Source organism: Cryptomeria japonica, chromosome 11 (assembly GCF_030272615.1).
Source record: "Cryptomeria japonica chromosome 11, Sugi_1.0, whole genome shotgun sequence".
Lineage (NCBI taxonomy): Eukaryota > Viridiplantae > Streptophyta > Pinopsida > Cupressales > Cupressaceae > Cryptomeria > Cryptomeria japonica.
In genome coordinates, this window is record NC_081415.1 from 180797853 (window position 1) to 180811015 (window position 13163).

At 35.0% G+C, this 13163-nt stretch overlaps 1 protein-coding gene across 1 annotated transcript; it reads right to left on the reverse strand.

Annotated features, from left to right (window-relative positions):
• Window positions 1-235: 235 nt before the first annotated feature.
• Window positions 236-6086, reverse strand: LOC131068112 (E3 ubiquitin-protein ligase WAV3). The gene is made up of 2 exons (XM_058003293.2): window positions 5431-6086; window positions 236-2716 (listed from the first exon to the last, which is right to left on the reverse strand). Exons 1-2 carry the CDS (start codon window positions 5689-5691, stop codon window positions 545-547), a joined length of 2433 nt encoding a protein of 810 aa, XP_057859276.2. The 5' UTR covers window positions 5692-6086; the 3' UTR covers window positions 236-544.
• Window positions 6087-13163: the final 7077 nt, after the last annotated feature.

A 13163-nucleotide genomic window follows, 5' to 3' on the forward strand; every position in this document is an offset into this window, starting at 1 on the left:
TAAGAAATGTATGATAAAAAAGCTGACAATGATCTTGCCACATATTTAGGTCGGTCATATGTCGAGTTGATATAATTAATGAAATAAAGTCTTCCCTGCTAGCATACTTTTGGCTGAAGATTCTGCCATGGGCTAGTAGCTTCTCAATTAAATTAAAGTTTACTTGTTCCTAGGCTGTGCAGTAGGGCATGCATTATATTTTGTTTAAACAAGCAAGTGTTCAAATCTCTTAACATACTTGCAATAATCGATGGAATTTTTGTTCATACTTTTCACTGCATTGTACAAGACATAAACAAACTTCAACCACATACACTGGCCTCAGACAGGCCTTATTTTCATTAGGATTAAAGAATGAGCATTTATGAGAAACTATACTTCTCCATTGTACAGTTTGGGGCCTGTTTGTACAACAAAAGAATGTAGATTTCTACAGCAGCATAGAAACTAATAATTACCGAATAGTGTTTTTCATAATAGATTCTCAAAAACAGCTTTTCCAAGGGCATGCTTCACGGGTGTTCTCTTATTTTGAGTGAGTTTCTCAAGCTCTTTCAGATGGTTCCCTCCATGCTGCAGGAGGCAGGGGCATGACCATAGGGTTTTCAGGATCGGTGGCAGAATAAGATCTTGCTTCAGGCAATGGAAATGACCTTGATGGCATAAGGGGCCGTGAGGTGACATCTTGTGGCACAGGACAAAGGGTCTGCGAGCGCATTAGCATGTCCACCATTGTGGGAGTTTGATAGCCATAAACCAAACTTACACTGTCAGTAGAATCTCCCCTTGTGGTAGCTCTCTGCCAAGAGTGAGAGCTTAATCCAGAGAGAACATATGCACGGCCTGAGCTTTCATACAATTGTCTGTTTGCCATTCTATCTTGGATCTCTTTCAACTCAGCCTCAAGGGAAACACAAAGTTGGTCCCCAGCCTGAGCTGATGAAGATTCCTGAAGAGCTGTTCTCCTGTTCCCCAATACAAACTGAGCACCTGGTAAATCACCCCTGTCTGCCAGTGCTCTAGCCTCTGCTATGCTTTCAGCAGTGCATAATCTGTTCCGTTGCCTGTCAACCTCAAGACTAACAACACGTTGCTCACTGCTAACAGAATCTGGACGTTCAATTGATAGTTCCCTCAAAGGGGTTTGAATAGTTTCCTGGGAAACAGGATCCTTGTAGGAACATGAGACCTTCACCACTTTCATTTTATCAGAACAGCTGCTATCTTCAGGTCTCATAAAAGCTGGAAACTTAACATGGACTAAAAAGTCCCTTTCTTCCTCTGCATACAAGTCTCCAATCTTTACAAGTCCCCGTTGACCATTTTCTACTATATCACTCGTGTAGCTTCCTGCTTGTATGCCGCTCAATTGAACCCCTGCACTTGCACTTGCAATATTGACTTGCATGTCCTGAATTACAACACTAAGCAAGCCACCAATGCACTGTGCAAAAGCATCCTGAATGACACTTTCTGTCTCAATGAAGGAGAAGGTGCCTCCGGAAGTCTCTGATATGGAGTGCATGGATGTTGAATCATGATCAGTCCCAAAACCAAATGTGTGCACAGGGATCCGAATATCACCTTGTTGTGAAGGTTGCCTTATTGACCCTGGCAACAAGGACTGAAAATCCAAGACTCTTCTGGGATTTGCCAGAAAAGGGGACTGTCTGTGGTTTCCCACATTGTATGTGTCTTGCCCATCAGAAAGTAGAATGATACTACACACAGGGTTCTGCTCACGCCGATCTTCAAGCACCTTAGCTCCCTTTTTCAATCCTTCAGCAATATTGGTTCCACCTGTAGACACCAGACCATTCACTGCTTGCAAGGCAAGCTGCCGACCTCCCTCTGACATGCGCTGTAGAGGAAATAAGCGCCTAGCAGTTGATGAGAAGGCAATTACTGAAAGGCGATCCATGGGACCAAGATTATGAATCACAAAGCCCATAGCACGCTTTAAAAGTGCCAGTTTTGTGCCTGCCATGCTCCCACTCACATCAAGAACAGTTACTAGATCAATTGGAGCACGATCTCTAGATGTATCAGAAGCCTGAGATGGATTTACTATATTCCGAGTTCTTTCATTATGTTCATTATGCTGCTGTTTTGCAGTAGATGATGGAGCCTTCAGATGTACAAGCACAGTAAACTTCTCACATGCTTCTGATCGTGGAACTGCACTAAATTCTGGGAATGTTACTAATTGCACAGACTTTTTATCATCTTCCCTTCCTTCAGGCCCTCTGCTTTGTTCTTGATCTGTAATTCCCCTTGAATCTATAAACTCTGAACTTCCTACTGGCATGCCAATGTTTGCACTGGGCTCATTCCTATCTTCTTCCTCTGGCCTGCTACCTCCACTTGTCCGAAGCTCTAAAGGCTCATCATCATTGAAAACATTAGGCTCTATAACATGCCTTGCAGCCTGAGGAAGTGGAGGACGAGGAGGTGGCAAACGATGTAAAACTGTTGTCCAGCTTTCATGCTGTGGCCAATCTACAGGGCTTATTCGTATTCCACCACGCAATGCCTCTGATGGGGGCCCTTGGAAGGGAACCTCTTTCCACTTGGCTCGACATACAGGACATACCCGGTTTCCATGCTTCACATTGGAGGCAATGCAAGGAAAGTGGAAAGTGTGGGAACACTCTGCAGTAAATAAGGCATGACCATGGCCCGGTTTCATTGCATCTAGACATATTGCACATGTTCTCTGCATCATCAAATGTGTTTATTAGAGGAAAAAATGAAAAATTATATCTTGGAAACATAGTTTGACCATTTTTTGAAACACCTAAATTATTGCCTCAAAATGCAAGATGCAAAATATCTGAATAGCTAAAGTGAGAATTGTTCATAAAATTTGTAGCAGGAATTTCACATTCATCTTGGTTTAACAGATTCTTCAGTCGAAACATATTGAAAACATTGGTAAGGCAGTACCAAAAAAGACCTTCAAAATGGGTTGCATGTAATTTACTCCATAGTACAAAAAACAGATGGAAAATACCATCCTCCTAAGATAATAACGATGGCTCAAAATTTGACCCAAATTGTAGTAGCCATAACATGAGCTATGTTGTGTAGGACTTAAATTGATCGTGCTGCAAGGTTTTGAGGAGTAGGTTATCAATAGATGCACTGCAAAAGGTTTTGCCATCACGCTCTTGTTGGTGATTCAACGGTCACAGGAATGTACTCCAGATGGGAAGCATTATAAAAGCAATTAATATGTAGAAAAATCACGAACAAGAAAGCTGGCAACCCAAATGAACCCCACATTATGAAAAATTACTAGCTTGCAAAAGGGCAAAAGACTGGGGGATGGGGTGGGAATCTGCATCAGAAATTCACAAGGAAACAACAACCTGTCTAAAATATGATATTAGACTGTCATAAACGGTGCAGAAAAAACAGCCAGAAACTTCTAAAAGGGTATATTTTACCTTATGGACGTGACCAAGGATTATTAGGAGCTAGGTATTTAAGTAAAAGAGATTGTTGAAAAGAGTTGCTTTTAGGAAACCCAAAAGAGATAAAAAAGATATCTCAATCTCATGTTGCAAATCTCCTGGAAATCATAGTTGCAGAGGATGACATAGTTCTCCATAATTTAGAACAATTTACAAATTCCGCTACTGAAAATGAAAGTAGTACTAGCATCCACTGGAATATACGTACAGATGTTCAATATTTAGGTTCAGTTGTATATAAGACGTGATTACAGCTATTTCTCAAGGCAATTTGTAAGTAGCACCCAGAAGCATTAAGAAAAAAGTTTTGATCTTCATGGGAGAAAATTATCCCCAAAAGAATTAAGCTGGTTAAATGTGCAGATGAAAAAGATTGGAGGAATGAATCTAGTTTGGCTCTCCTTCGATCCAATCCACCATAAAACAAGTGCCACATGCATACAACAAATGGCTCCTGTACTCAAGTAATTTTCTAATTACAGAAACTCTACAGATTAAATCTGGCACCTGTCTATGTTTCTGACAACCATTCACACATTACAAGTTTTGCAAGGGCCAAAGTGAAAAAGAATGTAGGATTTAAAGGGGTTAAATCAGATAATTTCCTCAATTACAGAACAGAAAAAGAAATTAAAGGGCAGCATTAGATGAGATCCATCTGAACAAATATTGCACAATTTGTCGCGCACTTGGTAAAATGTAGAAATTGGGCATACTTAACAATGGTGAAAATTAATGAGGCATTGAATATGTAACAAGCCAGGCCATAGTTAGAATTAATTTTATTATCGTATCAAAGTTGTTACGAGACCATTAAAAAGTGAGAACATGAAATCCACACAACAACTAAAGGGAGATCTACAGCATCGCAACTTCACAATGAACCAAACCAAGAGAATAAGTTTTCTCAACCGACAAATCCAAGGATCAATATTTCTTATGACCTGAATTCAGAACAGAAATCATTTAGAAAATGTGTCTCAATCCAAAGTAACTACGAGATGGTTCAGTTATCTGACTTGAAAATCAAGATTGGAATACAAAAACCAAGGGGTCTTAAAAATCCAAAACAGAGACATGAATCTTCAACTACCAAATTTGAAGGAGCGAAGCGTGACTTCTCGGCAGCCCAGATGGTCAAAACAAGAACCCTTACAAAGGATGCAAAAACCCAAAGGAAAAAGAGCAAGATTCTTCGCCACCCAAATTAGTGTGCACAATTTCTCAGCCCTCCAAATCAAAAAAGCATTATTTCCTGATAAGGCAGATCAAACCCAACGGGGAAACCCAGAAAACAACATATCTTATCAAAAGCACAACTCAGAGATAAGATTCTTCAATGACCCAGTTTTAACAACAAAATGTCTGAACAGCCCTGATGAGAACAAGATTTGTCAAAGAAATAGAACAAACACAGAGGGAAAAGCAGGTAGAAGATTATCTAATAACCAATATGGATAGCATGGTTTATCCCGAATCCAAATGCAAAACCAGTATTCTTCAATAACCCAATTAGAAGAGCAATAATTTCTACAGCAGGCGAGCTACAAAAATCTCTGTCTAATAGAGATTACAACATAAATAAAAAATGGAAGCACCCTGCCAAAATATCAAGTTTGGAGATCAGTAAGGATTTACATTCATAAGCAAAATGGGAACACCAAAGGTCTTTAAGTAAGGCAGCAGAAGACTGAAAGAGAAGACACAAAAATTTCAAGCGAAACTCCAAGAGCAAGACCCTTGGGTAACAAATTTTGCAAGAGCATGATTTATCGGCAACCCAGATAAGGATAGGAAACAGATAATCAGTGCTAGGCACACCACTAGATTTTCCCTGGATTCCGAAAAAAGAAAACAACTAAGACGTCCAAGCCAGGGCAGATTCTTTATAACCCGGCCAAAAATGTATCAAGATCTTAAACAACCGCTAAGAAAACAAGATTAAAAAGCATACCCTGGAGGATCTGCTGCCTGTCCTTATAAGACGCATAGGCGAATGAGACCTTGCGGGAGTCAGAGGAGCAGAGTGTGCAATTATATGCAAATCCCTAGATGCCGTCCTTGTTGCTGGACCTGAAGAATACTGTGTAGAGCCCCCATTATAACCAGAATGGACATTTGTATTACTGATATCTCTCTCATCCTCCGTGGGAGGCTCTGTAGTACACAGATGAAATCCCAAAGCATTCTTTGCTTTTCTCCACTTACTACCCATATATACTCAATGATATGTCTACACCTAAAATTTCTTTGTCTATATATCAAATTTCACCTTCAAACAAAAAACTGTATATAACATTCAATGGGCTCACACAGAATTAAAAAGCCAGTGTTCTTGCAGAAGGATTTTGAAGTTGTTTAAATATCCTCCTCCGAGACAAGCTGAATATATCAAGAATATCTGATCAATTTTTTAACAGTTAAAAATCCAGTATATCCAATGGACTTTCAGAGGGAGGAATAAGAATCGGTCAAATAGTAATGCAGAGCCTTTTCACAGAAAAAAGAAAGGCAAGAAAAATGTAGGCTGATTATACATATTTCACGCTATATATAAAATAAACTAAAGCGTTCATTACCAAGGTGCTCTTGAACCTAACGCCATTGATTGTGTCATATGACTGTGGCTCTCTAGAACAGTTATACTAAGTCAAATGAGACCTGCTCTCACGTGGCCGGGGGCTACGGTGATAAAACAAATCCACGCGATTTAGAGCAGGGTGCTTTACTTAAATTCCATGTGACCTAAACCTAATGCCTATTTTTTTCTTAAGACTTGTAGACAACTTTATCTATTTTAATTTAGATTTTATTAATTTAGAACTTAAACATGATTCAAAATGTATGAAAGTTAATGGACTTTTGGTTTGTTGGTGAAGTTGAATGGTTATGAATGAGCCTACGAGGGATAAAGTCTTGTTAAGTACAAGGCCTCGACATCATAGGAGATGAGGTTGGAATTGTGTCTGAGACAATTTTGGTAGAATGGATACCTATCAATCCTTAAGTCTCAGTCGAAGAGGTTTCAACCTAAAGCTTGTGCTCTTATATCGAGTACCAAAACGATCTTTGTATCTATGATATAAAATCTTCCATCATTTTTTTAAATTGTATAATAAAATACTATCTATGCTTTGAAATTCTAAATTAAAAAGGGAAATGAGGTTGTCAGTAAGAAATAAACAAAAATAAGTGAGGACGAGGATTTAAATATGTTTGATGGAGAATGTTTGTCTAACAATCATAATTTGTGTCTAATATTGGAATTAAACTCCACCTTTTCTCTAGTTTTTTTCTTTGACCTTTTGTGTAAAATTAGGCTTGATTATGGTTGTGATTTTTTCTTTTGGCAAGGCAATACCCTTACAATCATGATGGCATCCTTTAGCTACAAAAGTGTCATGTATGATTACAATTTCATCCTTACACTATGCACTTTTTGTTACCTACAATAAATTTGTAATATATTGATCAAGCAATGTCATAGCCACTTTTGAGAGGTTGAATAGGAAAATTTCTTCAATGGCATTCAAACCTTCCAAACACATTTGAAACATTTGTGGAAATTGTACAACCCTTAAGTGAATGATTTCTAGTATCTATGTGAGTGTATAAGTGCAACTAGGGAGGTATAGTGATGCAATTACTTCTTGAACCTATGGCTCCTAGTATGTTGTTGGTTGCGTAGCAAACTATCTCTAAACTATTGTTACATTCAAAAGAAGTTTGGATAGGGTTGTTAATGTATGAAGTAAATCGATGTTGAGATCATTAGGTAAATGTGTGACAATCCATTAACAAAGGTGGTATTTTTAATTCCGCAAGAGTGATTTTATACTTTCTTGCATATGAAAGTATGAAATTAAAAGTATCGCAATCATCTTAATTAAGATCAAATAAATTTGGGATCCACTAGGTGTGATAGGATTCGTGTTCACAAATATTTGGGGAATAATAATACTTTGAAGTTTAGTAAATGGAAATACTTAAAAGAATCTTTTTCAATATGAATGATACAAGACATTATTGATATGAACAAATTTCAAGGACCAATGAAATGAAGAGCCTAGACTACTCTTATAAAGTGGATACATTATTATAAGATAAATATCCTAGCATCACATAGAATGAAGTATCTAATGTGGCAAGTCCAAAAATAAGGGAAATTTAATGGTACCTACAAATAATTATCCTCTATTGTCACCCTTTAATATTAATTTCATATTCTAGAAAATTAGATGTGTCAATTTTGATTTTATGCAACAACTAAAAATTTAAAAAAATTAAAAAATGTATATTATAAGTGTCCATCATGATGTATTATCAACTAAAGTGTGTTTGATGGTTATGGTCTCATATCCCACCACTATATGTAGGGTATCCTTTTGCGATAATGGAATGGTTTATAGCTCATTAGAATTGAACATAATTATATTATCATTATTTCAAATGAATTCTAACATTTTAGTAATCTTAGAGAGCTTCATAGTTTATGTAACAATGATATTTGCAAAGGCTTCTTGCAAGATATTCTTATATGTCTTAGATGTGCACATTAAATCCCATAGAGATATATTAGCTTTAGAATATTGAATTTGATCAATAAGATCATACTCTTTATGTGGATTAGTGGATAAATTAAGATTACTAGGAAAGTTAAGTTTAATGTTTGACCAAATTTGTTGAGTGGTTGGGAAACGCCACTTTCTTGTAGTTTTTTTTTTATATTCCAAATCATTTACAAATGTTTTGCTCATACGAGCATCAACTTGAGACCATTACATGACACTAATATTTGCTCATATTGAGCAACCACAACCATGACACTAATACTAGCTCATTTCGAGCAACCACACTAGAATCAAGTTGTGGAAGACCAAGAGACACAAATTAGAATCCACTAATTAGAAACCACCATTAGCTCATTTCGAGCAACCACACTAGAATCAACCTATGGAAGACCAAGAGTACAAATTAGAATCCACTTATTAGAAACCACCTAGAAGCCAATTGTGGAAGACTAAGAGTCGCAACTTTCAATTCCATAAAAAATGTCCCTTTGGAATTTGAATTCTGATCTCCACAATAAGAACTCAATGATTTAACCAATAGAACACAACCCCTTGGACCACTTTCTTGTAGTTATGTCCCATGACAATGTGACATGTGTAAATAATGGCTATCATTTGTTGCTTATAGTACAAGGCATGTGTAAGGGAACATTAGACAATTTATACAAGACAAAAAGCTTGAAGGATGGGAACATATAATAAATAATCTTGATATTAGGATAAGATTCTTTTAAAAGAACTAGTTGCCACTTGTGAGTAGTTGAGAAATTCAAGGGTTTTGAAATAGAAAGAAGAGACCCACTTTTTTTTGTCACTATCAATATGAGTTTCATTAGGGCCACAAGCTAGAATAGGGTAACTAGTATGCATCCATTGAACAAGTTTCATGAACAAGTGTAGTATGAATAGCTAGAAGTTTCATGCATGTCATAATTTCTTTCACAAATCCACATGCAAAAGCATACTTTATGTTAGAATTAATGTTATTCACTTGCAACCCTCTATATAACGTTGTTTTCTCCAAATAACCTCTCTATGGAATAATTTTTGATCTAAGGCTTCAACTTATTCTTTTTTTTAAATGATCTCAAAGAGCCAAGCATATTAAAATCATCAAAGATGTGTGTGTAGATCATTAAAACCCTCATAAATAAATAAATTGAGCTCTAAATTTTTATATTGTGACATCAAAGAAAAATAGACTAGATGAGAGGTGGAAACATTGAAGGAGGGTAGATTTTTAGGCCACAAATAAAGATCTAGAGATACTTGACATATTATTGTGGTTACACTAGGAAGAGTAAAGTGTCTTATCATAATTGATGGGGCTCTCACTAGTTGTCATGATTTTTGTGGAGTGTTATTATTGGGAGTGGTGCCTACCAAGAGTTAGGAAGTCAAAAATACCTCCCTTTGTGGTTCTCATCTAGAGTACCTAAATAAATGTATGATGGAGTGTAGGGGTTTTTTTTTATGGATGAAGGTTTTGGTGGCCACTAGTTTAAAAAACCACTTGGTGATTTCTTATTTTTGTTGCTTTATATGTCGAGTGTATGAGATAAAGGTTTTATAGTGTTATGTAAGTGAAGTACTATTATGCAACCAAAATATTGTTAGACTAAAGAAGGTTAAGTGGATCATACTAGTGTAGTCTTGTTCTTAAGACTAATACAAGCTTGATATTTCTTTTAACAGTGGGTTTTTTCCCTCAAATGAGTTTCTCCACATAAATATAATATTGTATTATTGTTGCAATCTATGTCTAATATTGAAATTAAAAATTTATGTATGCATACTAGATTTTTTTCTTTAACGTAAAACCAAACATAATTGTGAGCACAATTTTTTCTTTTGGTGCAATGGTGTTCATGCAACTATGTTGATATCCTTTAATTGTTGTAAAATGATGTATAGTTCAATTTCATCCCTAAACTCCATACTTTCACTACCTATAGTAAAATCTCAATATTTGAATTAAGTGATGTTGTGGAGACATTTAGATGACCTATCTTGAGGAGGTTGAATAGAAGAAGCTCCTCAATGTCAATCAAATCCCACAAAATATTTAAAATATTTAGAGTGGATGATTGGAAAATGTGTAGAGTGCTTAGGTAATCAAGTTGTGGTATCTGTGTGAGTGTGTAAGTGTAGCTAGGGAGGTACAACAATAGAGTTATGAGTGTTTCTTATACTTTCGACTCCTAATATATTGTTGTTTATGGGTGTAAGTAATATTTGTTTATGCATCATTCCTTGTCTTTTTTAAATAAAATGTACAATTGTTTGTTACCATTTGAATGTGGAAAAGACATAGATACACACTAAAGAAAAAAGAAAGGCATCAAAATTATAAAACATCAATTTTGAGTATTGACACACAATCACACGTGATCCTATCTCAGGAACAAAATCAGAGGTATGGTGTTAAACAAAAAGGAAAAATGTTGAGTAATTACTTCTTGTCTGCACACATATAAACTAAATACATTCTAAATTATTTATTGTAGCTTTTAGTTCAAGCATACATTGTTCTTAGTGAGTCAACCAAGTTTCATGCATTTTCTTGCATCACCTTAGTGGCATGTGTAACTCTTTTTTTATATAATTTATAGATTATACCAAATATGTTTTATAGGACTTGAGGATTAGGTGTAATTTTTTTTGAATGACCTAAGCTATATAAGTCAAATGAAAGTGTATTATAAATAAAGAGGTACATATAGTTATCTGCCTATAAAAGAAGTTTATGAAGGCCAGATTTGAAGTGGATTAAAGGATATTAAACAATTTGTGGGCCAAGTGGTTGTCAAAGGTTGTTGTAAAGTTTATAACAATGAAGGGGTTATAGTAGGTGTTAAAGGAGAAGGAAAAGTGTCAAATAAGTACTTTTCATCTCTACACAATATAAACTAGGTACAATCTATATTCTTTAATAAAAATGTTGGTTTAGGCATAAAATATTCTAACGAGTGATGTGAGGTTCATTTTTTTTTTATTTAACTTGTTCAATGCATATTTTTTACCTATTTAATCTAAAGCTTATGTCTAAATATGTTTTATATACCTTACAAAATCTATCTAAATTATATCTTTATGACCTAAGCAATCTAAAACACATGAAAATGTATTCTAGATAAAGATGCATATATTCTTATTTATTTATAAAAAATAATTGTTAAAAATTGTTTCCAAAAATCTTAGATGTGATTGCAATAAGTTATAAATCCTTGTTTTGAATTAAATTTATATTTACAAGTATAAGCATGACACAAATATTCTATAAAAATAGAGAATCATTAAACACGACATAAGTATTATATTTATCATGACATTACAGATTAAATAGTTTGTTTGATTGAGTTTTAAAATGAATTATAAATATTTTTAAATTAAATTAATATATCTTGTTTTTTAATTAAAGAATTGTGTTTTTTTTAGTTTTAAAATATATTTAATGCATATTTAAGAATACTTTAAAATTTTAAGTAGAAACATAATGAAATAAACTAGAGTCATATATCTAAATTAACAATATTGCAAATATCAAATTATTAAAATTAGAGCGTAATAAAAAAATTATTTTTCTTAATAAATTAAATGGATAACTATTTATCATGATTTCCTTTTGATAACTATTATATAGATAAAACTTCATTGGCTTAATGTTCTTTAATTTTCTTTAAATACTTCCTTTAATGTTTGATCTTAAAATAGTCAAATTATTCTCCCTATTTCGCATCAAGATCACGAAGTGAAAACCATAATTTTGATGCAAATACTCACGCAATGTTCTCTCATAAGCTCTTTATTTTCAAAATGTGATTGGAAATGGACTATAGAGATACCACATCCCAAGTATATTGGAAAACCATTGATATAGATCCCTATTTAAATAAACATTTTGAACAAGAAATTATACACTTAATGATAGATTTTAAGAATAAACAAAAAAATGGGTTATTCCCATAGTGTGTTGGATCAAGTGGTCATGTTGATGTTGAGACCACCAAGGTTCAAGCCCCCGCTAGACCATTGTGATTGTAGGCTTGTGCCTTTGTTGATCCAATGTGTTGGAGGGTTTGAGCCTTAGCATTGTTATATGAGGATGAGGTGTGAGTTTGAACCTTAACATTGTCATATGGGGATGACGCAGGTTTGAGCCTTAGCATTTTTATATGAGGATGAGGTGTGAGTTTGAACCTTAACATTGTCATATGGGGATGACGCGGGTTTGAGCCTTAGCATTGTTAAATGAAGATGAGGTGAGGTACTCCACATATGATGTAACCGGTTCATAACTTCAAATCAAAAGTATTTCACATAAAATGAGAAGATATAATCAAAGACATTTATTTAAAAAATGAAAGATAATATAAACTATACAATTTCCTAAATTCATGTAAAACTCAAATTCAACAACCATTCACCTGAATATATTAAAAAATCTAATCACAAATCAATTCTCCATTCTCCATATACTCTTTCTTAAGACCAAATATTCTCACCAATAAACATCACTTTTCTTTTCCATTACTTTAGAAAAACACAATCTAAAAATGTTGCTTAAAAATCCTTTAAGCAATCTTTTTGTCATAAATCCCACCTTTTCCCAAGCCCAAAAGTATGCCCATCTTTTGCAGATTTTGGTCACCCACAACATTTAATTCTTTTAAAAAAAGAAATCTTCCTATTCCCTTCGGTTAGGCCTACTAACAAAATTCCACTTTTCACGAAAGGAACAAGAAAACTCCCCATAGGACCAAGGGGCTCAGGCCCAAAAGCCCCTTCCATACAACCGGGGGCTAAAGCCCAAAGAAACTTTATATTTTACCCGTGACCAGGGGCTTAAGTCCAAATTTTGCGAAAAGTGGGTGGTTGTGTTGTGATTGCGTGTCGGCCATTGACCAAATGGGCAAAACCAGAAAAGTTAAATACCAGCGGTTTGTATAAGTCAAATGAGTGAGGTAGAGAGCGGTTTCGAGAAAACCAGCCGGCTTGAAATTTACCACTGGTTTTGGTCAAAACGGTTGCGAACAAAGTAAGTGAATTATAACGTGTGGGTATCCAAACAAGAGATATGGACAAGTAGCTGTCTAGTCTAGTCAGTCAAATAGTT